Source organism: Mobula birostris, chromosome 8 (genome assembly GCF_030028105.1).
Source record: "Mobula birostris isolate sMobBir1 chromosome 8, sMobBir1.hap1, whole genome shotgun sequence".
Lineage (NCBI taxonomy): Eukaryota > Metazoa > Chordata > Chondrichthyes > Myliobatiformes > Myliobatidae > Mobula > Mobula birostris.
The window spans coordinates 62,605,765-62,633,375 of record NC_092377.1 but is presented as its reverse complement, the minus strand read 5'-3'; the positions used below and the strand labels follow the sequence as shown (position 1 = coordinate 62,633,375).

The 27,611-nt window shown below is 39.4% G+C and overlaps 1 protein-coding gene across 10 annotated transcripts in view; it reads left to right on the top strand.

The window, feature by feature from the left end:
* The window catches only part of usp34 (ubiquitin specific peptidase 34), a 298,533-nt gene that overhangs the window by 188,584 nt on the left and 82,338 nt on the right, over positions 1-27,611 (top strand). For 9 of the 10 annotated variants that reach the window (XM_072265297.1, XM_072265294.1, XM_072265289.1 and 6 more), the window contains 14 exons: positions 1,521-1,576; positions 1,663-1,783; positions 2,633-2,816; positions 4,601-4,764; positions 12,033-12,098; positions 12,191-12,337; positions 12,421-12,477; positions 12,870-12,947; positions 13,433-13,527; positions 13,953-14,125; positions 18,287-18,437; positions 18,670-18,748; positions 20,426-20,479; positions 25,880-25,975. In XM_072265297.1, coding sequence (XP_072121398.1) covers positions 1,521-1,576; positions 1,663-1,783; positions 2,633-2,816; positions 4,601-4,764; positions 12,033-12,098; positions 12,191-12,337; positions 12,421-12,477; positions 12,870-12,947; positions 13,433-13,527; positions 13,953-14,125; positions 18,287-18,437; positions 18,670-18,748; positions 20,426-20,479; positions 25,880-25,975 — 1,521 coding nt within the window. The remainder of the gene's footprint in view (positions 1-1,520; positions 1,577-1,662; positions 1,784-2,632; positions 2,817-4,600; positions 4,765-12,032; positions 12,099-12,190; positions 12,338-12,420; positions 12,478-12,869; positions 12,948-13,432; positions 13,528-13,952; positions 14,126-18,286; positions 18,438-18,669; positions 18,749-20,425; positions 20,480-25,879; positions 25,976-27,611) is intronic. The other variant, XM_072265295.1, reaches the window with a different exon arrangement.

Here is a 27,611-nt window from a genome sequence, read left to right as displayed (position 1 = left end):
AAGGGATGGAATAAATGTATAGAAACCCTCAATTACTATAAGAACATGACCAAGGCGAAATATAATTTATGAATCTGTGATCATTTATTTTAGTGGTCATTATTTGTGAATAGAGTATCCTGCAAAGTACACACCATCATAATAATGATAATATATAAGATATAGGAGCAGAAGTAGGCCATTCAGCCCATCGAGTCTGCTCTACCATTCAATCATGGGCTGATCCAATTCTTCCAGTCACCTTCACTCCCCTGCTTTCACCCCATACCCTTTGTTGCCCTGGTTAATCAAGAACCTATCTATCTCTGCGTTAAATACACCCAATGACTTGGCCTCCACAGCCGCTCGTGGCAACAAATTCCACAGATTTACCACCCTCTGACTAAAGTAATTTCTCCGCATGTCTGTTCTAAATGGACGTCCTTCAATCCTGAAGTCGTGCCCTCTTGTCCTAGACTCCCCAACCTTGGGAAATTACTTTGCCATATCTAATCTGTTCAGGCCTTTTAACATTTAGAATATTTCTGAAATTGCCCCCCTCATTCTCCTGAACTCCACGGAATATAGTCCGATATATCTATTCAGTTAAGAACTCTTAACTGTAGTTATTATTAAGACTTGGATATACTTCATTTTGTAAATAATGCTTCTATCTATAATATGTTTTACAATATTAAAACTTCCTTGATAGGCATGGATCTTTGTTCACATGCTGCTTCTGTTACACCCCATCTTATTTCCACATTCAGCCGGCTGGTGGCGCAATGGCATCAGTGCCAGCTCCGGAGCGAAGGCTCCCGAGTTCGAATCCAAGTCGGGCTATCCCCCGAGCATGTTTTCCATCCGTGCCAGGTTGAGCGTCGAGCTAACCACTCGGCCTCATTTTTAAGAAAAAGGGCCACGTCAGGAACGTTCATATCGTGACCCGGTTAATCCGAAAGGAGACCAATCCTGACACCACGCGCCAGACACGAGTGGCTGACTGTCTGGTGCGACGCGCTAAAAAAAAATTCCACATTGTAAATAGTTTTTATTACTTATTTAAGTCTCCTAAATGTTGATCTCAGGATATACTACATAAAATTATTTGAATTTTGCCTTATTAAGTGTGTAAGTACTTTAAAAATAATATTGCTATTACAATTTGAATACCAACAATTTCCATTGCATTCAGCTGGTCAGATCCTCCGGGCATGAGACAGTACTTAACTTCATTTGCAAGAATTTGGATTGGGTGGTTTGGAAATGAATACAGCAGTGTCTCATTGCATATCATCATGACTGCACTACTAACATATTGCTTTTTATAAAAGTTTGGTCTTTTAAAACCTTTGGGGAACTTGACTCCATGTTAAAAGTGAATAGAAATCAATTTTAATTGAATCTACTTGTGGAATCTTCAAAAGTTGTGGAAATCTTCTGGTATTATTAAATTTTGATTCATTACATTTGTGGTACTTTGTTAAAAGTGCAGAGAAAGTCCAAATTATTCTTTCTGTTGTATGGAATCTTTTCTGTAGACAGCGCTGCTAGATTTGGATGCCTTGGCAAGACATCTCGCTGATTGCATTCGCAGGTCTGTTGGTATAATTTTTGAAAATTTTCCTGGATTGTTATGTTAATATATTACTTATTAATTTCTTTTCCATTATCTTTTTGTAGCAGAGAAATTCTTGATCAGCAGGACAGTAACACTGAAGATGATGGGCTTACAGGATTACTGCGTCTTTGCACTGTAGTCATAAAGCACAAACCTCCTTTTAAATTCTCTCGAGAAGGACAAGTAGGTCATCTTATATTTAAATATGAATAGGCACAGTGTCCAAGTACTAAATAAAAATCGAAAACGTTCGAAATACTGAGCAGGTCAGGAAGTGTCTGTGAAGAGAGAAATAGAGTTAATACTTAAAGATAATGTTTATTTTCATAGTATAATATCTGCACTTTTTTCAAATTAAAAATATAACTGGAACTATTGAAGTATTAAAACTAAAGTTGCTCAACTAAAATTTATGAAACTAGAAACTCCAAAGTTTTTAAACAAATGTCTTCAAATGTTAATTCTTTTCAATGTTTCTTAAGTAAATCTCGTAAACATACACTGTTGTTCAGAAGTGACAGTGGTCCAGCATGCAACTCACTGCACAGCTTTTATAAACTCATCGGACCTGTTATCTGCACTCACTTTATAAACTCACTGGGGCTTTGATTCACCTGAAAATTTGTTATACCACTGTGTAACATTCTTTTAAAGATATATTGTATTTGTAGCAATAATATCCAATTTCCTGGGTATCATTATATTCAAATATGGCATAGTTATTTATGTTAGTCTACAAATTTTATAGGTAAATTTCAAAAATTGCTGTAAAATAAGGGTAAAATTTGAATACTCTCTGTGCACCACAGGTGATACAAATTTTCTAACTATGTTTAGCCCAAGTTTTTTGCAGAAAGTGGATAAAATATTAGATAAAAGACATGGCAGAATAATGTTTACCTTTCGGTATTATGTAATTAGTCTTTCTGAGTAGTGCATAATGTATTTATTGAAGGTGTTTTGTTATCTCTCTTGATACTAGTGCTTTTTAAATAGAGCACACTGAGCAATCCTCGTCTCCTTTTATTTCAGGAATTCTTAAGAGATGTGTTCAATCTCCTGTTTTTACTGCCAAGCTTGAAGGACAGGCAGCAACCAAAGTGCAAGTCCCATTCTTCCCGAGCAGCAGCCTATGATTTACTAGTGGAAATGGTGAAGGGGTCAGCAGAAAATTACAGATTGCTGCACAATTGGGTGATGGCTCAGCACATGCAGTGTAAGAAAAGATTATAATACTATATAAAATATGTTAAATAGGCCAACTCAAGTAATTCAAGGACTAATTGAAATAAATGAATTGGATAGTAAGATTTCACAACTGTCTCATTAAAGTGCTGAGATTGCAGGACAAACCTCTATATGAAAACAATAAGCATTAAACAAATGCAGAGCCAGGGATGAGGAAAAATATTGGATGCTTATTTATCATAAATGTTAACATTGTTTTAGAAAGGAAAGATCTTGCTTAACTTGACTGCTGTTAAGCTTGAATTTCCAAAATAATTTCCTAAAATTCTGTGTGAAAGGTCAGCATTTAAGGAGTATTGTTGGGGACAGTAAAACTAGAAGCAAGTCAGCAATTAACAGTAGTATAGAAAACAACAGCTACTTGTAATGGGCTGCATTGAATGGAGAGAAATACTGAGTCATATATCCTAGTTTATTTCTTGTTGGGGAAACTACCATTATTAACTTATGTCAGATTGGATTCAGAAACTCTTGTAAATTTATTTTGTCTCATCTGTCCAGAGAACATTGCCCTAGAAGTGTTGTAGAACATCCAGGTGGTCTTTTGCAAGTTTGAGACGTGTAGCAATTTTTTTTTGGAGAGCAGTGGTTTTCTCTATTGTGTCCTTCAATGAACACCATTCTTGTTCAGTGTTTTTCTTATAGTGGACATGTGAACAGAGACTTTAGCAAGTTCTCGAGATTTCTACAGGTCTATTGCTATTACCCTGGGGTTCTTTATCAATTCAGCAATGCGCATTGTGCTCTTGGTGTGATCTTTGCAGGGTACCCAGTCCTAGGGAGGACAGTACTGAATTCCCTCCATTTGTTAGACTTCCTCTTACTGTGAACCGATGAGCACTCAGGTCTTTAGAAATGTTTTTGTAGCCTTTTCTAGCTTCATGCATCTCTACAATTCTTCTTCTAATGTCCTCTGAAAGTTGCTTTAATCGAGGCATGGTGCACATAAAGAGATGTTTCTTCAGAAAAGATTTTCTGTGTTATTCAGGCAGATTGTGTTTGTCTATTATTGTGACTTAGATGACGATCAGACCATATTTTTTGAGTAATTAATGCAGAAAACCAGGTAATTTAAAAGGGTTCACAAACTTTTTTTTGCAACTGTATACTATACCAGTGTTGCTGGCTAGTTACCATGTATATCAAATAATCTGATGTCTTAGGAGACGCAGAACCAAGGAAGAGGAATAGTATTGAATGGGTAGCCTTAATGTTCTATACTTTTACAAAATGTGCATCTGCTGTTCTGCCTTACACTTTAACTTTTATTTTAATTGCATCACCAATGACAACCCTGTTCAGTGTACCTTAATCACTTCCATGTCCTCTGTCATTTATATCTCTACTTCCTTTCCTGTGTTAAGGTTCTTCTTTAAATCCCATCTTTTTGAAAAAAAAATGTTCTGTTCCAATGTCTTCCTGTGGCTGACATTGTCCCAATTTGTAATTCTCCTTTATAGTTAGCACTGTCCTTTTGTGGTTACACATACTAAGTCTAATATAACTATAATTTGTGGTAGTATTTCCCCTTCCCACCTTTATCATTGTTGTAAGAATGAATAACCCTTTAACCCTCTCTTACATATTGTCCTTTAATGAGATAGATTGTAGTTATCTGTTTCAGAATTAAAGAATTGTGCAAGAAATGAAGTAGTTAATTTTATGGTGCATTTTTCATAAGCTTGCACAAATTGATATGACATTTTGTAAATTAGCACAATTACTTTGATTTCAATTCACTTTTTTATTTAGCATCTCATGCACCATACAAGTGGGATTACTGGCCTCATGATGATGTGCGAGCTGAATGCAGGTTTGTGGGTTTGACAAATCTTGGAGCAACCTGTTACTTGGCATCCACCATTCAACAGCTGTATATGATACCGGAGGCCAGACAGGCTATTTTTACAGCTAAGGTAAGTACCACTGAAACACTGAATATGATTGAAGAGTGTAGTACACTGAACATGATGACAAATCCATTCAGAAATTATTGAGAGAGATAAGGATAAAGAATGTGATTCCTTTAAGTTTTGAATTTATTTTAGAAAACATAGATAATTAAGTTTGTATTATAATAGTAAAAAACTTTTTTGTGGATATGATCAAATAGATACCTATTTTCAAACCTTGTATATTTCATGTTTTACTTTTTTCATTCATTTTAATCAGGGTTGGTTAATCTTCTGTGATATGAGAGTGCTTGGTCCACTCTTGACCAGTTTCTTGAAGGCTGGCTTGTATCCCATGTCTACAATGTTCTCTTAGGTCATTGACCCTTCTTACAGGATACAAGTAAAAGCTAGTAACCAAATAGAAATCCTCCTTTCATTTTAGTGCCTGATCTCTCTTTCAGTTGTGAGCAAAATTTCTAATTTCTAGTTTCCTTTGTTTCTTGTGAACTGCAGAAATGATTTTATATACATAATGCATCACTGAGCATAATTTTTAGGACCTGGATAGTGAAACACATTATCTCTGTTGCTCTTTACACCAATGAAATTATGCTTTTTTTTACCCCAAGTTTTTCATCTGCTGAGGCATTTAGAAGCCTTTGATGTTTGCCATAATTCCTCAATTGAAAACAAATCACAGGTGATAAGTGTTCAGAATAACTCCATTTTGAAGAAATAACATTGTAACTTGAGATACCAATCAGTATTTGCTTTGAGAAGCTAACTTAGTTTGCTCTGCCTCAACTCTTATTGTACAAGTTTGATAAGGTTAATAATAAAACTAAGCTGGAACTTGATCCCTTGATGGTAGGGAATAATTTAGATCCAACATCTGATGCATTAATTGTAGACGGGTCAAATTCTACGTGGCGGTCGGTCACCAGTGGTGTGCCTCGGGGATCTGTTCTGGGATCCCTACTCTTCGGGATTTTTATAAATGACTTGGATGAAGAAGTGGAGGGATGGGTTAGTAAATTTGCTGATGACGCAAAGGTTGGAGGTGTTGTGGATAGTGTGGAGGGCTGTCAGAGGTTACAGTGGGACATTGATAGAATGCAACGATGGGCGGAGAAGTGGCAGATGGAGTTCAACCCAAATAGGTGTGAGATGGTTCATTTTGGTAGGTCAGATATGATGACAGAATATAGTATTAGTGGTAAGACTCTTGGCAGTGTGGAGGATCAGAGGGATCTTAGGGTCCAAGTCGTTAAGAAAGCATACGGTGCATTGGCCTTCATCAATCATGGGATTGAGTTTAAGAGCCGAGAGGTAATGTTTCAGCTATATAGGACCCTTGTCGGACTTCACTTGGGGTACTGTGCTTAGTTCTCGTCGCCTCACTATAGGAAGGATGTGGAGACCATTAAAAAGGGTGCAGAGGAGATATATAAGGATGTTGCCTGGATTGGGGAGCATGCCTTATGAGAATAGGTTGAGTGAACTTGGCCTTTTTTTCTTGGAGCGATGGAGGATGAGAGGTGTATAAGATAATGAGAGGCATTGATCATGTGGATAGTCAGAGGCTTTTTCCCAGGGCTGAAATGGCTGGCACGAGAGGGCATAGTTTTAAGGTGCTTGGAAGTAGGTACAGAGGAGACATCAGGGGTAAGTTTTTTACACCGAGAATGGTGAGTGCGTGAAATGGGCTGCCGGCGACGGCAGTGGAGGCAGATACGATAGGGTCTTTTAAGAGACTCCTGGAGGTGTACATGGAGCTCAGAAAAATAGAGGGCTATGGGTAACCTTAGGTAATTTCTCAGATAAGGACATGTTCGGCATAATTGATCTGTGCACTGGTGTAATTATAAGTTTCTTCCCTCGTCTTTGTTTTTCCTTTTCTGCCAACTAAAATTAAATTTTGTATGCATCCAAGTATCAAGTGATTAGATTAAACTGTACAATCCTCTGAATGGACTGTGCCTCAAATATTCTGTCATCTCTGACTGAATATATTCATGTAATAGAGCCATTGTAGATATCCACAAAATTTATCCCCATCTGAAAGGTTCAAGTTATTGAGGAAATAAAGGAGAATCTCAATTCAACAAGAAAGAGAATTTGAGTGATGTTAACAACAACATTTATAAAGGAAAATGGAGAACCAGCCTAGGCAGAGATTCTGGGAAAGGTAACCAAATAGTTTGTCAAATGAATATATTAAAACAAACATCTTTAAAAAGAAAAGATGAGAGAGAAGGATGTTGGGGTGGGATTTCATTGCATGAGGTAAGGCCTTCAAGATGGAGCCAGCATTAGTAGGATTACAGAAGATGGTAATTTACAGGAGACCAGTCAGAGAAGTTGTCTTTTGTAAATGGATGGAGGAAGTTACCATGATATTAAAAGGGCTGACCATTCAAATAATTTTAAACCTGATGAAAATATTTAGCTTCAGATATTGAGTCAAAATTAAATATGTAATATTATAAAGTATCAAACTTTCACAGGCAAGCAAGTTCAAGCTGGTAAAATATGCTTGAAAGTTGGTGTCATTAAAGTTATTTATGTAACTGTGGTGATTAGCAATTTGAATGGACTTAAAATGAGCAATTAGGGTGCTATGTTCTGCAGATGAAAAGGAAAGGTTTTTGTGTATGAAGGAATGGGGATTACTTGAAAAGTACTCCTTGCTTGAAATTATTCTGTGTGCTTTAAACTTTGTAATATACTGAAAGATATTGCGGCACCAACTCTATAATGGAATATTAAATGTTATTAATAGAAAAGGTACATCAAATCAGTTTTATATTTGCATCATTACAGTGACGAATGCAAATTATTTGCTGAGCTAATTAAATTTGACAATCTTTGTCTAAGTTGTTTTTTTTAATTTAAAAAAATCAGCTATATTTGTTAAATGTACAATATGTGCTGGAGGCAATTCGCAAGTGTTGCCATGATGCCAGCGTCAGCATAGCACTAACTTTTTCCATTAACTCCATAACTTGTATATCTTAGGAATGTGTGAGGAAGCTGGAGCATGTGGCGGGAATTGAACCACAATCTTACAGCTGGTTTTGTAAAGCTCTATGCCAGCCACAACGCTGTTGTACTGCTTGTATCTATTGTAGACAAATTGTGAAAAATTACATCCAAAACAAAATTAAATGTTGAACAAACAAGAGAAACTCTGCAGATGCTGGAAAACCATTGCAACACACACAAAAATGCTGGAGGAACTCAGCAGGCCAGGCAGCATCTAGGAAAAGAGTACAGTTGATGTTTCAGGCTGAAACCCTTTGGTAGGACAGGAGAAAAAAGCTAGAGAGTAGATTTAAAAGGTGGGGGGAAGAGAGAATTGAAACCTGGAGGGGAAAGGATGAAGTAAAGAGCTGGAAAGTGGATTAGTGCAAGGGACAGAAGGCCATGGAAGAAAAAAAAAGTGGGAGGAGCACCAGAGAAGCGATGGGCGGGCAAGGAGATAAGGTGAGAGAGTGAAAAGGGATGGGAAATGGTCAAGGAGGCAGGTGGGGGGCATTACCAGAAGTCTGAGAAATAGATGTTAATGCCATCAGGTTGGAGGCTACCCAAATGGAAGATGAGGTACTGTTCCTCCAACCTAAGTGTAGCCTCATCGTGACAGTGGAGGAAGCCATGGAATGTTGAAATGGGAAGTGGAATTAAAATGGGTGGCCACTGGGAGATCCTGCTTTTTGAATGATAGTAAACGAGGAGGTGTAGCACTTGTTTCGCTTGCAAGGATAAATGCAAGGAGGGAGATAAGAGGCGAGGGACGAATGGACAAGGGAGTCGTGTAGGGAGTGATCCCTGCAGAAAGCATAAAGTAGGAGGGAGGGAAGGATGTGCTTGGTGATGGGGTTCCGTTTGAAATGGCGGACATTTTGGAGAATTATGTGCTAGCCACAGAGGCTGGTGGGGTGGTAGGTGAGCAAAACAAGTGCTACACCTCCTCCCTCACTACTATTCAGGGCCCTAAACAGTCCTTCCAGGTGAGGCCAACACTTCACTTGTGAATCTATTGGGGTCACATACTGTATCTGGTACTCCCATTGTGGCCTCCTGTGTATCAGTGAGACCCAATATAGGTTGGAAGACTGCTATGCTGAGCACCTACACTGCATCTGCCAGAAAAAGCAGGGTTTCCCAGTGGTCACCCATTTTAATTCTACTTCCCATTCCCATTCTGATATGTCCGTCCATGGCCTCCTCCACCGTCGTGATGAAGTTACACCTAGGGTGGAGGAACAATACCTCATCTTCCATTTGGGTAGCCTCCAACCTGATGGCATTAACATCTATTTCTCAAACTTCTGGTAGTGCCCCCCCCCCCCCCACCTGCCTCCTTCACGATTTCCCATCCCTTTTCACTCTCTCACCTAACCTCCTTGCCCGCCCATCGCTTCTCTGGAGCTCATCCCCCCCCCCCCCTTTTTTTTTCCCTCCCAGGATATTGGTTCCCCTCTTGTTCAGGTGCAACCCATCTCACTTGTGCAGGTCACTCCTTCCCCAGAAAAGGTTCCAATGGTCCTAGAGTTTGAAACCCTGCCCCCATGCACCATTCAGCACCCAAACATCCATCCAGGTGAAGCAACACTTAACCAGCGAATCTGTTGTGGGTTGTCTACCTTATCTGGTGCTCCTGATGCAGTACCCCACTAGTCACCGCCTGCCATTCTGAAAGGGACCCGTTAATCCCTACTCTTTGTATCCTGTCTGCCAACCAGTTTACGATCCATGTCAGTACCCTACCCCCAATACCATGTGCTCTAATTTTGCCCACTAATCTCCTATGTGGGACCTTATCAAAGGCTTTCTGGAAGTCCAGGTATGCTACATCCACTGGCTCTCTCTTGTCCATTTTCATAGTTACATCCTCAAAAAATTCCAGCAGATTAGTCAAGCATGATTTCCCCTTTGTAAATCCATGCTGACTTGGACCGATCCTGTTACTACTATACAAATATACCGCTATTTCATCCTTTATAATTGACTGCAGCATCTTCCCCACTGATGTCAGGCTAACTGGTTTATAATTCCCCGTTTTCTCTCTCCCTCCTTTCTTAAAAAGTGGGATAACATTAGCTACCTTACAGTCCTCAGGAACTGATCCTGAATCTATAGAACATTGGAAAATGATTACCAATGTATCCACGATTTCTAGAGCTATCTTCTTAAGTACCCTGGGGTGCAGACCATCAGGCCTTGGGGATTTATCAGCCTTCGGTCCCATCAGTCTATCCAACACCATTTTCCATCTAATGTGAATCTCCTTCAGTTCCTCCGTTACCCTAGGTCCTCCGGCCACTATTACATCTGGGAGATTGTTTGTGTCTTCCCTAGTGAAGACAGATCCAAAGTACCTGTTCAACTTGTCTGCTATTTCCTTGTTCTCCATAATAAATTCACCCGTTTATGTCTTCAAGGGCCCAATTTTCGTCTTAACTAATTTTTTCCTCTTCAAATACCTAAAGCAGATTTTACTATCCTCCTTTATATTCTTGGCTAGCTTACCTTCGTACCTCATCTTTTCTCCCCATATTGCCTTTTTAGTTATCCTCTGTTGCTCGTTAAAAGTTTCCCAATCCTGTGGCTTCCCACTCATCTTTGCTATGTTCTACTTCTCTTTTATTTTTATACTGTCCTTGACTTCCCTTGTCAGCCACGGTCACCCCTTACTCCTCTTAGAATCTTTCTTCCTCTTTGGAATGAACTGATCCTGCACGTTCTGTATTACTCCCAGAAATACCTACCATTGTTGTTCTACTGTCATCCCTGTAGGGTATCTTTCCAGTCAACTTTGGCCAGCTCCTCCCTCATGGCTCCATAGTCCCCTTTGTTCAACTGCAATACTGACACTTCAGATTTTCCCTTCTCCCTCTCAAAGTGTAGTTTAAAACTTATCATATTGTGGTCACCACCTCCTAATGGCTCCTTTACCTCGAGTTCCCTTTTCAAATCCAGTTCATTACACAACACTAAATCCAGAATTGCCTTCTCCCTGGTAGGTTCCAGTACAAACTGCTCTAAGAATCCATCTTGGAAAACAGAATGGCATTTTTACAGATAGGGTGGAAAAATGTATAGTCAAGATAGCCAAGGGAATCGTAGGTTCATAAAATATATCAGTACAGGTTGACCTTCACTAATCCGGCACCATTGGGACCTGAGGAGTGCTGGATTAGTAAAAATGCCGAATTACAGAAGGACCACATTAAGCATAATCAGTGCCGGATTATCGAAGGAACCGGATTACAGGTAGTTGGATTAGTGAAGGTTGACTGTATTCAGTTTGTCTCCAAAGATGGAGACAGAGAGATCAAGAAAGAGAAAGAAGGGGGGAAAGCTGGTACAGGGTTCTGAGTTGGATGATTCGCCATGATCATACTGAATGGCGGTGTAGGCTCGATGGGCCGAATGGCCTACTCCTGCACCTATTTTCTATGTTTCTAAGTATCAGAAGTTGACCAGGTTAATTTAATGGCACAGTGGTAGTTAGAGGCAAAGTCGATGAAGTTGACGAGCTCAGCATGGGCAGCATCAATGCAGTTTGTCAATGTAGCGCAAAAGGTTTGCAGAGCATTACCAGAGAAGGTTTAGAACATGGACACGTAGCCAAAGAAAAGGCAGGCATAGCTGGGACCCATGCAGATACCCATTGCTGCATCTTAAGTTTCGAGAAAATGGAAGGAGCTGAAAGAGAAAGCAAGAGAAAATCTGCAGATGCTGGAAATCCAAGCAACACACACAAAATGCTGGAGGAGCTCAGGAGGCTAGGCAGCATCTATGGAAAAGAATACAGTCAATATTTCAGGCCGAGACTGAAGGAGGACCAGTTCTGCAGGGTTGTAGTGGAGCGGAGCAGGTCAGGTTCCTTTCCACCATTTAGCATTTAGCATCTTCACTGTTAGTGAGGTGGATTTGTACTATGATTTGCTGGACTTGTTGTGGAAGGCAATAGAAGATCATAGTAGATTGGATATTACAGGTAATCCAGAAGGTGGACCAATCCCTTTTTACTTAAGCTATAAACAAACTGAAAGTTCACAAAGATATTAAAATGTCTCTAATAATTTATTCACATAACTTGCTATGTGTTTGCCTTGCATCTTTTTAAAATATACTCTGTTGCATTGGATTTGAAAGCGTTGCCTTGTGTTTGGAAGGAAGTTCGATCTTAATCGTTAAGTGCAAATGGATTTCTTTTCAGATCCAGGAAAGTAAAATTGATGCCGTATATTTTAGGTTTTTTTGATGTTTTCCTTTCTTAGTATTCGGAAGACATAAAGCATAAGACAACCCTACTTGAACTGCAAAAAATGTTCACTTATCTCATGGTGAGTGATTCACTGGATAATAAGAATTCTTACTGAGACCAGCTATCTAAATATGAAAGTTAATTAATTTCTTTTGAAATGTCACTGTCTAGGAAAGTGAACGTAAAGCATATAATCCAAGACCATTCTGCAAAACATACACCATGGACAAACAGCCTCTGAACACTGGAGAGCAGAAAGATATGACTGAATTTTTCACTGATCTAATAACAAAAATTGAAGAGATGTCTCCTGATTTGGTAAGCTTGAAAATGATTCTTTGCATTTGTTTAATATCACATAAGAAAGGTTATGTTTCTCTAAAGTTTGCTTTTTTTATTAGAAAAACACAGTGAAAAGCTTATTTGGAGGAGTTATAACGAACAATGTTGTATCACTGGTGAGTGTTTAATTTTGAATTTTGAGCACCTTTCATTATGAAAATGAATATATATGCATCCGTTAGTCTCATGAGACCATGGATTTGCGCCTTGGAAGGTTTTCCAGGGCGCAGGCCTGGGCAAGGTTGTATGGAAGACCAGCAGTTGCCCATGCTGCAAGTATCCCCTCTCCACACCACCGATGTTGTCCAAGGGAAGGGCATTAGGACCCATACAGCTTGGCACCGGTGTCATCGCAGAGCAATGTGTGGTTAAGTGCCTTGCTCAAGGACACACACGCTGCCTCAGCCTAGGCTCAAACTAGTGACCTTCAACCACTTGGCCACGTGCCAACGCAAAATGATAGTCTTAGTGATAAATACTAAACTAACAAGTTTTTTTTAAAATTCAGGATTGTGAACATGTTAGCCAGACAGCTGAGGAATTTTACACAGTTCGATGCCAAGTAGCTGATATGAAAAACATTTATGTAAGTTATGCCTAATTTCGTAGCTTAAGATAACAAAATTTATTAATGAAGTTTGACAAAACAAAGCTGAATTGAAATCCTTTACAGTTGAAACTGCAGGAAAATACAACATGTCAGTATTCTACATTATGATTGATTTAATATTTCAACTAATAGTGTGCACAATGAATACCACTTGTAAGCTTTATTTGAAAAATTTGATACTGTAAAGAATTCAGCTTTTCATTGTTACTATCTATAGAACTAAAGTTTCTCTTAGTGATGACTTAAACTATTCTACACTGGATAATGTTCCAGTGTTTTAAAAAAACATTTGTCTATAATCAATGGCTTTCTCTTAAATGTATATTCGCGCCTTACATCATTTTATTATAGTTGTGTTAAGATTGTAAAGTGTACTAAGTCCACTCAGCATTTTAAATATTTTTAGATAAACTTGGTATAATTTTATAATATATTGCTCATTTTAAATGTATTCTTTCTAGGAGTCACTTGATGAAGTTACTATTAAAGATACTCTGGAAGGTGATAACATGTACACTTGTTCTCAATGTGGGAAGAAAGTACGGGCAGAGAAAAGGTTTGCTTCTGTTGTAAATACATTTGGATGTTTTCACTGGCTTGTTGGTCAGGGATAGCCTTTGTTTTTTGCATTTAGCAATGAGCAGGTTAGAAGCTGCAAGACATTCAAATACATGACCACAAATACTGTTACGTAGTTGGATGGTTTAAAAATTGTGAAAACTTTATCAATGTATTATGGAATGATTTCAAAAGTACTATGTGTAAGCTTTTTTTGTACTCACCACCACTACAGTCACAGTATTAGAACTTGGTGTTTGTGTAATTTAAAATCAGTGAGAAATCAATTGGTTTTGTATTTAACGCAAATGATATACCCCTATAAATAACATTGTACTACTGAATTCAGTTTCATTATACCCTTGTAATGTCCAAGCATATAACATCTTCATTGTGTTTTTCTTTTAATTTTGTCTTTCACAGGGCTTGTTTTAAGAAATTACCACGAATCTTGAGTTTCAATACCATGCGATATACTTTCAATATGGTTACAATGATGAAAGAGAAGGTCAACACTCATTTTTCTTTTCCCCTCCGTCTTGACATGACTCCATATACTGAAGATTATCTTATGAGAAAGAATGACCGAATTGATGGTAATGCACAATTTTATGTAGTTTATTATAGATCTTTACACTAGATAAAAAAATAAATGTTTGGTTTTATGGTAAAATCAATAGTTCTTCACTTTTGCATATTATTTATTTAAATAATTTTAGTACTATTATTTGAATAGTAACTTCCATGGTGGATACATTTAGTTCTCTTTATAATACTGTACATGCTGAAAACAACTCTGAGATATACTGTCCCAGGCTCATCACAGTAGGTTTATGGGGACACACTCTTGTGCTCCTGAAGCAATCAATAATAATCTGTCTTTAAAGGAGAAGGAATTTGTGTGGTTTACATTTGTGGAGAGTTCTTTCTCTATCCCCCACCAGTAAATTTATTTCAGTTTGTTGATTTTGAGAAACATGATATCCTTGATGGAAAGTACTTCTTGTAACTTAAGGGATCATGAGCTTTGATACCTCTCCCTTCTCCGTGCTTTGATGGAATAGATTATAATAGTTTCTTGCTATAGAACCAATTTCCATTTATTTGATCCTCCATTTCCATTGATTTGATTCTCCTCCATTTTCTTAAGATCCCACTAGTAACAAATTTCAATACTGCAAATGCTGAGTAATTGAAGTAAAAATGGGAAAGGCTGACAATATTCAGTTGATCAGTTTCTGTGGACTGAGGACAAGGAACAGCTGATGTTTTAGCATGATGACTTTGGATCAGAATACTTCTCCTAAAAGATCATCAACCTAAAACATGGGCAAGCTTTTCTTTTCATAAATGTTGACGGATCTCGATACTTCCAGTTTTGTTTGTCTTTTTATTTGAGGACTTTTGGATAATTTAACCACAGAGGTTTTCTAATTTGGCATTACCAACCAATAAATATGTGGTGATCTGAGCATTTCTGATACCTCCTTCCCTTTTCTTGATCTCTCTGTGCCATCTCTGGAGACAGTCTATCTATTGATATCTTTTATAAACCCACTGATTCTCACAGCTGACTGGAGAATACCTCTACCCACCCTGCCACTTTTAAAATGCATTCCCATAAGACCATAATGTATAGGAGCAGAATTAGGCCATTTGGCTGATCGAGTCTGCTCCGTCATTTCATCATGACTGATCCAATTTTCCTCTCAGCCCCAGTCTCCTGCTTTCTTCCCATATCCCTTCATGTCCTGACCAATTAAGAATCTATCAACCTCTGCCTTAAATATGCATAAAGACTTGGCTTGCAGCAAAGAATTTCACAGATTCACCCACTTTCTGGCTAAAGAAATTCCTCATTTCTGTTCTAAGAAGACACCCCCCCGCCCCCCCCATTCTGAGGTTGTGTCCTCTGGTCTTAGACTCTCCCACCATTGGAAACATCCTCTCCACATCCACTCTATCAAGGCCCTTCACCTTTCGATAGGTTTCAATGAGATCACCTCTCATTCTTCTGGAGAATACAGGCCCAGAGCTATCAAATGCTGTTCGTATGACAAGCAATTCGATCCTGGAATCATTTTCATGAACCCCCTTTGAACTCTCTCCAGTTTCAGCACATCCTTTCTCAGATAAGGGGCCCAGATCTGCTCACAATGCTTTTATATTCGACTCCTCTTGAAATGAATGCTAACATTCCATTTGCCCTCCTTACCACCGACCTAATCTACAAATTAACCTTTCAGGAATAACTCCCAAGTCCCTTTATGCCTCAGTTTTTTGTATTTTCTCTCCATTTAGAAAATAGTTAACCCTTTCATTTCTTCTACCAAAGTGCATGACCATACACGTCTCCATACTGGATATTCTATCTGCCATTTCTTTGCCCATTCTCCTAACCTTTTATAGTCTTTCTGTAGCCTCTCTATTTCCTCAAAACTACCTGCCCCTCCACCTATTTTCATTTCATCTGCAAACTTTGCAACAAAACCATCAATTCCATTATCCAAATCGTTGACATATAACGTAAAAAGAATCAGTCTCAACACAGACCCCTGTGGAACACCACTAGTCACCGGCTGCCAACCAGAAAAGGTTCCCTTTATTCTTTGTCTCCTGCCAGTCAGCCGCTGCTTTATCCATGCTAGAATGTTTCCTGCAATACCATGGGCTTGTAGCTTGTTAGGCAACCTCATGTGTGGCACCCTGTCAGAGGCCTTCTGAAAATCCAAGTTAACAACATCAACCAATCCTACTTGTTATTTCTTCAAAGAATTCCAGCAGATTTTTTCAGGCAAGATTTTTATGTGAGGAAATCATGCTGACTATGGCCTATTTTATCATGTGCCTTCAAGTATCCTCATCCTTAATAACCCACTCTCAAGATCTTTTCAACCACTGAGGTTAGACTAACTGGCCTGTACTTTCCTTTCTTCTGCCTTTCTCTATTCTTGAAGAGTGGAGTGACATTTGCAATTTTCCAGTCCACCGAAACCATTCCTGAATCTATTGATTCTTGAAAGTTCATTACTCATGCCTCCACGAACTATACAGCTGCCTCTTTCAGAACCTTGGGGTGTACACCATCTGGTCCAGGTGACTTGTCTACCTTGGGACCTTTCAGTTTCCAAAGAACCTTTTCTCTAGTTAAGGTAACTTCACACATTTCATGACCCTTGATACCTGGAATTTCCACCATACTGCTAGTATCTTCCACAGTGAAGACTGACGCAAAATGCTTTGTTAGTTCGTCCACCATTTCATTGTCCCCCATTACTGCCTTTCCAGCTTCATTTTCCTGTGGTCCAATATCCACACTTGCTTCTCTTTTACACTTTATGTATCTGAAGAAACGTTTGGTATCGTCTTTAATATTATTGGCTAGCTTACTTACTCTATGCCCTCTGTTTGGTTTTTATGTTGGCTTTGACATCTCTTGTTAGCCATGGTTGTGTCATGTTTCCTTTCGAATACTACTTCCTCTTTGGGATGTATATATCCTGTGCCTTCTGAATTGCTTCCCAAAATTCTGTTCTGCTTTATTGCTGCTCTGTCATTTTCTCCCTTTTCTCAGTTCCTACTTCTCCCACGCATCTGCTATCAAGACGAGGCTTTTCATTCCAGAACTAATGAGACGCCCTCCTTCAAAGAATGGGGCTTGCCTTCCTCCTCCGTCAATGCTGCCTTCACCCACATCTCTTCCATTTCGTGCATGTCTGCCCTCATCCCATCCTCTTGTCGCCACTCCAGGGATAGGATTCTTCTTGTCCTCATCTACCACCCCATTGGCCTCCACGTCCGGCACATAATTCTTCATAACTTCTGCCATCTCCAGTGAAATCCCACCACTAAGCACATCTTTCCTTCCCTCCACTTTCCGATTTCCACAGGGTTTGCTCCCTATGCGACTCCCTTGTCCACTCATCCGTCTCCACTGATCTCCCTCCTGTAGAAGTGGAACAAATGCCACACCTTTCCTTCAGTAGCATTCAGGGCTCCAAATAATCCTTCCAGATGGGGCGACACTTCACCTGTGAGTCTGTCAGGGTCACCTACTATATGCAGTGCTCCCAATGTGGCCTCCTGCAGATCAGTAAGACCCTATGTAGGTTGGGATACCACTTTGCCGAACACCTATGCTCTGTCTCCAGAAAAAGTGGAATCTCCCTGTAGCCATCCATTTCAATTCTACTTCCCATTCTGATATGTTTGTCTGTGGCCACCTCTGCTGCTGCAATGAGGCCACACTCAGATTGGAGGAGCTCTGTATTGTACAGTATTCCATCTGGGTAGCCTCCAATCTGATGGCATGAACATCGATTTCTCGAACTTCCAGTAAATTGCCCCCTCCTTCCCCATTCCTGTTTCCATCTCCCACCTTATCTCCTTACCTATCCATCACCTCCCTTTGGTGCTCCTCCTCCTTCCTCCCTTTCTTCCATGGTCTTCTATACTCTCTGAGATTCCCCCTTTTTCCAGCCCTTTATCTCTTTCACCAATCAATTTCCCAGCTCTTAAATTCATTCCCTCACCTCTCCTGATTTCACCTATCACTTTCCACCTTGTACTTCTTCCTGTCCTCACCCTACCTTTCTTACTCTGACTTTTCCCCTTCATTTCCAGTCCTGAAGAAGAGTCTTGGTGTGAAACATCAGCCATTCACTCTTTTCCATCGATGCTGCCTGGCTTGCTGAGATCGTCTGGGATTTTGTGTGTGTAGTTGAGCATAACAGTGATAGTTTTTAATATCCTTTTAGGTTTGAAAGAGGATGGTACAGTTAAACAAAGTGAAAGCTTTGAGTATGATTTGATAGGAGTGACTGTGCACACAGGAACAGCAGATGGAGGACATTACTACAGTTTTATCAGAGAGATTGTGAATCTTCATGCTTACAAAAACAATAAATGGTAAGATGATCTATGTAGATGCAAGTTTAAAGTCAATTTTACAAACCATTTCAATACAGCAAACTACTGAATTGTAATTATGTCGTTTATTTTATAAACACTTGGATAAAGAAAATCACCAAAAATATTTGAATAGGTTTGTGCAAAAGTGTGTCTGTCTAACTAGAAACCAGAATGGTAAAAGGCAATTAAAATTTGTCTCAGTTGTGGTCACTTAATTTTCTTTTTAAAGGTATCTCTTTAATGATGCTGAGGTAAAGCCATTTGATTCTGCCCAACTGGCCTCTGAGTGTTTCGGTGGAGAAATGACAGTAAGTTGCAACTTTAAAAAAAATATATATCTTTAAAATATTTAGAAATAAAATGTGCAGCTTTGCAGTCTTTATGACTTTGTTCATTTGGTGTTCATTTTTTTGTCTTGTTTCATTCTTCCACTTAGGCAATTGGAAGTTAGTGTCTTTATGTGTTTTGTTGCAAGTAAATTCTTCTCTGAAAACATCAGTTTAATTACCATTAAATGGGTGGTAACATAATATGCTCTGCACAGAGGAAACATTTATACAGCACTTTGCATACTTTACGTATAATTTATTTGTAACACTACTTTCAATGTATTTTCATGAGAAAGAGTGCTCATGCATTTCTTATTTCTCTGTATTATTTCCTTTTTATATTCTCTCCTTTTTATGTAAACAGTTCTAGCAAAGTCTAGTTTTTCAAAAAAAAAATCATCTGGACTTTGCCTCATCATACTATTTTTAACTGGAAGTAATGATAGCTAATTGCTCCTGGAGTTGTATAAGAAAACTCAAGACCATCCGAGCCAAACACGTCTATTTAAGCTACTTTCACCTCTCAGACTGAGCTGTAGGCCTATGGCTTGTGACATTCCAGATGCTTATCATAAGCCTTGTGGGTATAAAAAACCTTCCAAGCAGTGAGATTCAAGTCCCCATCGAGGTGTTAAAAATCTTTCTTCTTTTCCCCTCCAAACCTATCAGCTACATTAAATCTGTGTATCCTTTCTATTAGCCTTTCTCAGAGAAATAGGTCTTCATGTTTATTTCATGTTTATTCTGTTTAAGCTTTGCATCATTTTACATACCGTGATTCTAAATGTTCCTTTAAAAATTAATCCTTCCATTAATCTCCTCAAAGACCATTCCTGCTGAACCACTCACTTTCTCAACTCAGGTTCTCTAGTCTGACAACATTCTTGTAAATTTCCTTTAGTTATTTTTTTGCACTCTCATATCTTCCTTGGAATATAGTGATCAGAGCCACACAGGATCTTGTTGAGGCCTAATTATCTTCCATTTGCATTCATTTCTTCACTAAAGTGACCCAAATTGGACGACTTTTAAAAATAGTAAAATTAAATTTTCAAGATTCATAAAATTAGTGCATGGCATAGAATGTTCCTAATCCCCTTTCAATTGTTACATTTCAGCCAGCTTGGTGGCACTAGTAACCCAGGTTCAATCCTGACCTTTGTTGCTACCTGTAGAGTCGGCAAGGTTTTCTGTAACCACATAGTTTCTCTTAAGGGCTTCAGTTTCCTCCTACAACCCAAAGATACATTAGGTCAACTGACCTTTGTAAATTGCTCCAAGTGTGTAGGTGAGTGGTAGAATGTGGGGGTGTCAAGGATGGAGTTGATAAGAATGTGGGGAGAATAGGTTAAAGTGTAGAGGGAGTGAGGCTGCTCTGTGAGCTAGCATAGACTCAACAGGCCAAAATGGAAATATTCTGATGATTGTAATCTGTCTTATTCTCATAGAAATAAGGAATCAACACATCGAAGAGAGGATGGTGGAAACTTCTATAACACAGAGTGTAATATGTTGTTTTGCTGTTAGATTACTACTTTGAGATTACTATGCATTTTGTTCATAGAGCAAATATTAACAATTTGGGGGTAGGCGAGATGTCTTGCAGTTATCTTAATCTCGAATTCTGCAAAAGTTTACTGTTTTTGTTTAATTTAGACCAAAACCTATGATTCTGTCACAGACAAGTTCATGGATTTTTCCTTTGAAAAGGTAAATAAATCTTATTGGGAATAACCAATAATATATTACATATATTTACATTTTAATTGCATTTTGTGAGCAACCAGCAATTATCTTTGGCCTGTCTATCTTTTGTAATAGTTTCCTTAAAATAACTTTCCTGTTGCAGTGATGAGCATATTGTTTAATAAGCTAACACATGAGATTAGAAGGGAAGGCCAAAAAAAAATGTCGGAATAAGTCTTAACAATGGTAAATAAAAAAAAGTAGCACCAATATTTGTTCACCCTACACATAGATTTAATTTGAATTTGGAAATGTTTTACTTATAACCCATGAAAATGGTCTGTGCTAATCAGATTTAAGATGACTCTGATGACTCTGCCATAGTTGGATGCATCAGCAAGGGAGATGGGGCTGAGTACAAGGCTACGGTAGAAAACTTTGTCACATGGTGTGAGCAGAATTATCTGCAGCTTGATGTGAAAAAGACTAAGGAGCTGGTGGTAGACCTGAGGAGAGCTAAGGCACCGGTGACCCCTGTTTCCATCCAGGGGGTCAGTGTGGACATGGTGGAGGATTACAAATACCTGGGGATACGAATTCACAATAAACTGGACTAGTCAAGGAACACCGAGGCTGCCTACAAGAAGGGTCAGAGCCGTCTCTATTTCCTGAGGAGACTGAGGTCCTTTAACATCTGTCGGACGATGCTGAGGATGTTCTACGAGTCTGTGGTGGCCAGTGCGATCATGTTTGCTGTTGTGTGCTGGGGCAGCAGGCTGAGGGTAGCAGACACCAACAGAATCAACAAACTCATTCATAAGGCCAGTGATGTCGTGGGGATGGAACTGGACTCTCTGACAGTGGTGTCTGAAAAGAGGTTGCTGTCCAAGTTGCATGCTATCTTGGACAATGTCTCCCATCCACTACATAATGTACTGGTTGGGCACAGGAGTACATTCAGCCAGAGGCTCATTCCACCATGATGCAGTATAGAGCGTCATAGGAAGTCGTTCCTGCCTGTGGCCATCAAACTTTACAACTCCTCCCTTGGAGGGTCAGACACCCTGAGCCAATAAGCTGGTCCTGGACTTATTTCCTGGCATAATTTACATATTACTATTTAATTATTTATGGTGCAACTGTAACGAAAACCAATTTCCCCAAGGATCAATAAAGTATGACTATGACTAAGTTAATTGCTCCAGTAAACTTTTTATTTTCTTCCCACTTATTATTGGTAAAAGATATTCTACCTGGTTGTAAAAATAAATGCAGTATTAGGGTTAGCTGTATGGAAAAGAATTGGGTCACATGGAGGTAATAGAAATGAAATTGGAACTGGGGAGGAAAACAAATATGGAATATATGAATGGAGGTAGATTAAAACTAAGGATTAGAAGTTATTTATTTGAGGAAATGATGAATATAGAACACTTTTGTTGCTTTTACAAAATATGTTCAGAAAGTAGTTTGCAGCTTGTAATTTTACTGAAGGGAAGGAGGGTAATATTAGTCTGGATTTTATGGTTGCAATGATACTGAAATCATGTTTATTGGGGTCAATTTACTGTGATACTAACGATAAAACAAGATTTGCATAACTTTGAAATCTTGAAGTTGATACTGATTCAGACCTCTTCACTAAATTGCAGCTTTCTCTAATGAATTACGGGCCTTTAGTAGAATTGAAATAGATGTGTGTAATTTGCAAATTATCTTTGTAAAATGCCAAGAAAATGTTAAATATACTTGGAGTTTTTAATGCTCATTGATTTGCAGATTTAATATTTATTTTAAAATAACAGGTTTGAAGTATGTGGATTGATGTTCCCAAGTCTTTTCAAAATGGAAAAAATTATCTTCTAAATTTTCATTTGGTAGTTCATCACCTGCCATCTATTGACAACTGTCGTGACACTGTAGATCAGTAATCCAGAGGTCTGGGCTAACAATCCAGAAAGCAGAATTAAAATTCTGTTCTTTTTAAATTCAGTTGATAATCCAGAATTTTATTAAAATCGTTTGAGTGTTACATGGATAGTAAATGGCACTGAGAAAGGGGAAGTCCACACTGAGACACTGGATATTGTGCTGTTCAGCAAAATTCAAGCAGTTTCAACCAGATGTAAAATGCTTTTGTTCCAGTCGTGTGGACAAGTACTGATTTACAGCTTCCATTTTATCAAAGAGTAGTATATCTTTGGCTTGTAATTACTAAACCTTGTAAAGGTTTTTACTTGTCTTATCTCTCTCTCCTATCCAGGTGTTAACTGTACTCAGTTAAGGGTAGTGAGATCTTTTTATTTCTGTAAAACGTTGCAAGGAAAACTGATGCCAGTAATTTCACTTGTGGAGGAAATACTGTATACTCTCTCGGATAATAGTTATTTTACTTATTGGTTACCTTTCACTGCTGTCCTTCTAAGTCGTATGATGTGATAGGGGAGAATAACTACCCTGTTCCTCCAGCATTTTGTATGTGTTACCAGCATAAAAGCTTTATTGGAATTGTGGACCATTGAGTGAAATTGCCTTTAGCAGCTCCCCTATCTTTCTCTCAATTATTTATGCTCCCCTCACCTACACGTTGTTCCCAACCCCCTACGTTTTAATCACCCCTCCACTCCTACTCATTTAAACTCTATTCTGCTCTCTCTCTTGCTTTTCTGTCATTTATCTCACCCATATCCCTCTTTATGAAATTGCTTGTCTCATGTCCATCTGTGTTCATCCTTATGGATGGTAAAATGCTAGAGGCACCTTTAGTTTCTCTCATCGTATATCTCATTTTAATTTTGTTTCAAAGTTCAACATTTAAAAACATAAGTCAGATTGACTTGCAGGATGGAAAAAAATAAGGCACAGATTTTGCTGTGTTTTTCTGGCAGTCCCATCTGGAAGTGCTGTTGTTTCTCAGTATAGCAGTGGATAGGTTTTGGGTCTTCTGCACAGATCCTGAAGTTTTGAACTTGCTGGCTGTACTCCATTGATGATTTCCTGTTCACCATGTTCAGCAGAGGAGGAGGGGAGCCTGTTCTTGTGTCAGGTTACATAATTACCCTTTCATCACAGACAAGAGAAAATCTACAAATGCTGGAAATCCAAGCAACACACAAACTGATGGAGGAACTCAGCAGGCCAGGCAGAAGCTATGGAAAAAAGTACAGTTGACATTTTGGGCTGAGACCCTTTGGCAGGTCTGGAGAAAAAAAGATGAGGTGTAGATTTAAAAGGTGGGGGAGGCAGGAGAAGGAAACACAAGATGATAGGTGAAAGCTGAAGGGGGGAGAGACTAAAGTAAAGAGCTGGGAAGTTGATTGGAGAAAGAGATGCAGAGCTGGAGAATGGGGAGTCTAATAGGAATGGACAGAAGGCTGTGGAAGAAAGAAGAGGGAGGAGCACCAGAGGGAGGTGATGGGCAGGCAAGGAGATAAAGTAAGAGAAGGAAAAGGGGATGGGGAATGGTGAAGGTGGGGGGGGGGCATTACTGGAAGTTTGAGAAATCAGTGTTTATGCCATCAGGTTGGAGGCCACCCAGATAGAATAAAAGGTGTTGTTCCTCCAACCTGAGTGTGGCCTCATCATGACAGTGGAGGCTGCGGATAGACATATGGGAATGGGAAGTGGAATCCTGCTTCTGCTGGCATACAGAGTGTAGGTGCTCGGCAGAGCAGTCTCCCATTCAATGTTGGTCTCAACAATATACAGGAGGCCACACCGGGAGCATCGGACACAGTATATGGCCCCAATAGACTCACAGGTGAGGTGTTGCCTCACTTGGAAAGACTTTTTAGGGCCCTGAATGGTAGTGAGGGAGGAGGTGTAGGGGCAGTTGGAGCACTTGTTCCGCTTGCAGGATAAGTGCCAGGAGGGAGATCATTAAGAAGTAACAAATAGACAGGGGAGTCGCATAAGGAGTGATCCCAGCGGAAAGCAGAAAGAGTGGGGGAGAGGAAGATGTGCTTGGTGGTGGGATCCTGTTGGAGATGACGGACGTTCTGGAGAATTATGTGCTGGATGCGGAGGCTGGTTGGGTGGTAGGTGAGGATAAGAAGAATCCTATCCCTGGTAAGGTGGTGGAAGGATAGGGGTAAGAGCAGACGCGCGTGAAATGAGAGAGATGTAGTTGGTGGTGGAGGACGGGAAGCCCCTTTCTTTGAATTTTTTTTTGTGATTTTAGTGGCATGGGCAAGAAGAAAAAAGTACAGGGGTCTCCCCAAAATGCAAATGATCTGATTTATGGAAATCCAATTTTATACAAATTCTCCAAAACAAGCTTTCAAGCTAATAATAAAATTGTTTCTTCATATTTATTAATGATTGGATATAGCATATAGTTCATTAGTTTAATTATGGGTAGTGTTTGGGTGATTACTCAATGAAATGAATTAATTTTAGCAAGAGTTGTAGAGCAATATGGTATGGGTAACCATAGAAAATGGACACATCTCACAGAGAAATTGACTTGTGGACCATTCTCAGAAAAGGGAGCTTAAGTCAGGAACTGCCTGCTTAAAGTATTGAAATTTTTCATTTTTGAAAAAATATCCAATCCTTAATTTTTAAAAGAAATTTCTGGAAGTTGGACTTCGGAAACCTTGGGTAATATTTTATCCTGGATTACTTGGTAGAAATGAGGCATTGCAATCTCGTGAAGTTTTTCAGAGGTTTTGTGGATCCTACTGACCTCAACTGATTATGTTGCTTGTGACTCTGCTGACACTTGGCTCAGGAGTCTTGTTGGCTTCCAACATTCTGATTCTAAATTTAGAGGAATTTAAGTCAAGGATAGTGGTTAAAGGCTGGCCAAACTCGTGTGCGCACCTGTCTCTATCTCTATCTCTATAACCCTCCCCCTCCGTCTCCCCCCCTCCGTCTCCCCCCCTCCGTCTCCCCCCCTCCGTCTCCCCCCTCCGTCTCCCCCCCTCCGTCTCCCCCCCCTCCGTCTCCCCCCCTCCGTCTCCCCCCCTCCGTCTCCCCCCCTCCGTCTCCCTCTCTCCGTCTCTCCCTATATCTCTATCTCGTTCCTTCCCAAAGCCATTCAAGTACACTTCTTGACCATATACATGCATACTATTGTTCACATACTCTGGATCCATAATGTTTCTATTCTCAACATAGAAAAGTAAGGGACTTGTAAATGGCATGTCCTTCATTTGCTCCATAGAAGTAGTTAGTGAGGAACAAGATGGAGTATGAAGAACTGTCAGAAAACGTTTTTGATTATTTTCAGTTTTTTCATGAAATGTTTATGTGCAATCACAAGTATGTTTGACACCATTTCCTGGTAGAATAGTTGGTTCATTTCAACATTTTCCTTGAAGTGTGCTCTCCATATACCGTATACAATATATCACCATTTAATCCTTCAGTTCGAGAAGAAATGTGAGGGTTTTAGGTGCTGAAATATTATCTTGGTTTTAGACACACAGTGCATACATGTTGTTCTATAAACGTGTGGAGACAGAGGAAGAAAATGGGAAGGAATGCAGCTTTGATGTTTCACCAGAACTTTTGGAGGTAATGTGATTTTTTTTTTCTTCCTTACTGATTCAGCAAATTAGAAAAACTTAATGATTTTCAAGGAAAATTAGTAAAATTAGTTTATTATTGTCACATGTACAAGCTACAGTGATAGACTTGTCTGGCATACAGTTCATACAGATCAGTTTGTTGCAACAGTGTATTAAGGTAGTACAAGGGAACACAGTAACAGAGTGCAGAATAAAGTGTTACAGAGATACGGAAAAAGTGCAGTGCAGGTAGATAATAAGGTGCAGGGTGATAACACGGTAGGTTGTGAAGCCAAGAGTACATCTTATTGTGCTATGGAATTCTTAAATAGTCCAATAAACAAAGGGATAGAAACTCCCCTTGAGTCAGGTTGCATTTGCTTACAGACTTTTGTATCTTCTGCCTGATTGGGGTTTGGAGGGAAGAAGAGAGATTATCTGAGGTGCATAGGATCTTTGATTATGCTGGCTGCTTTGCCAAGGCAGCAAGAAGTGGAGGGAAGGTTGGTTTCTGTCCCCAACTCTCTGCAGTTTCTTGTGGTCACAGGCAGAGCCAAGTCCGTGCATCCAGATAGGGTGCTCTTTATCGTGCTTTGATAAATAATTGATGAGGGTCAAAGGGACATGGTAAACTTTCTTCAGCCTTCTGAGACATTGGAAATATTAAAGCATCTGATAAGTAACTATAGATCATCATTCTTAGTTTGTTTAGAGGAAAGTGGGATGAAATACAGAAAGTTAGGAAATTCCAGCACAGGAGCAGGCCCCTTGGCCCACTAATGTGTGCTGACTGTGGTGACAAATTAAAGTAATCCCATTTGCCTGCCTGTTCATCTGCCACAATCATTGTTATAATACCTGGTGGCATGTTGCAGGCACATACCACTTTCTGTGGAAGAAAAACAGCTGGCCTTGTAAGGGGCATAGATCACAATAATTATCTGAGTGGAAATAAAAAAAAGTCAGGGGAGGGTAGGGTCAGAGGGTCATGTCAGTATGAGAAGAGGTGGAAATATTTCCTTTTGAGTCCATGAAGCAGAACCAATATAATCACGAATGTATGGGAAAAAGCGATGAAAGAGGTAGTTTAAAGAAGGACTGAAAGAAAAGCTTTGTCACCTATCCCCAAGAAGAAGGACATAGCTTGGACCCTTACAGGTTCCCATAGCTATGCCACTTATTTGAAATAAGTCAATATCGTTAAAGGAGGAGTTGTTCAATGTGAGAACGAGTTCAGATAGGCAAGCGTGTAATAGTGGTGGGTGGGGTGGCGGCGAGCTGCTTGAGTCTTGTGCAGAGAAGATTCAAAGGACTATTCTAGTGTGACATAGAGATATAGAAGGATTTGATGTACAATTAGTTCTTCCTTTTTCCTTGGGACCATGAAGCTGAATGTCAGCAGTTCATAATGAATAGATCTAGAAAAGATGAGAACTCAGAGAGGGGCCAGGTAGATAAGACAAGCTTAACAGAAGAGGGTGTTGCACAGTCTAGCATAACCAAAGAAGGAAAATTGAAAAATGTTAACAACTTAACATTCTTTTAGGTTCAGAATCCTTTGAGGTGGAAATATAGGGGTTGAAGCTGAGCCCTCTACTGAAGTAACTTGACTGGAATCAAAGGGGTGAAGAATGGAACAGAAA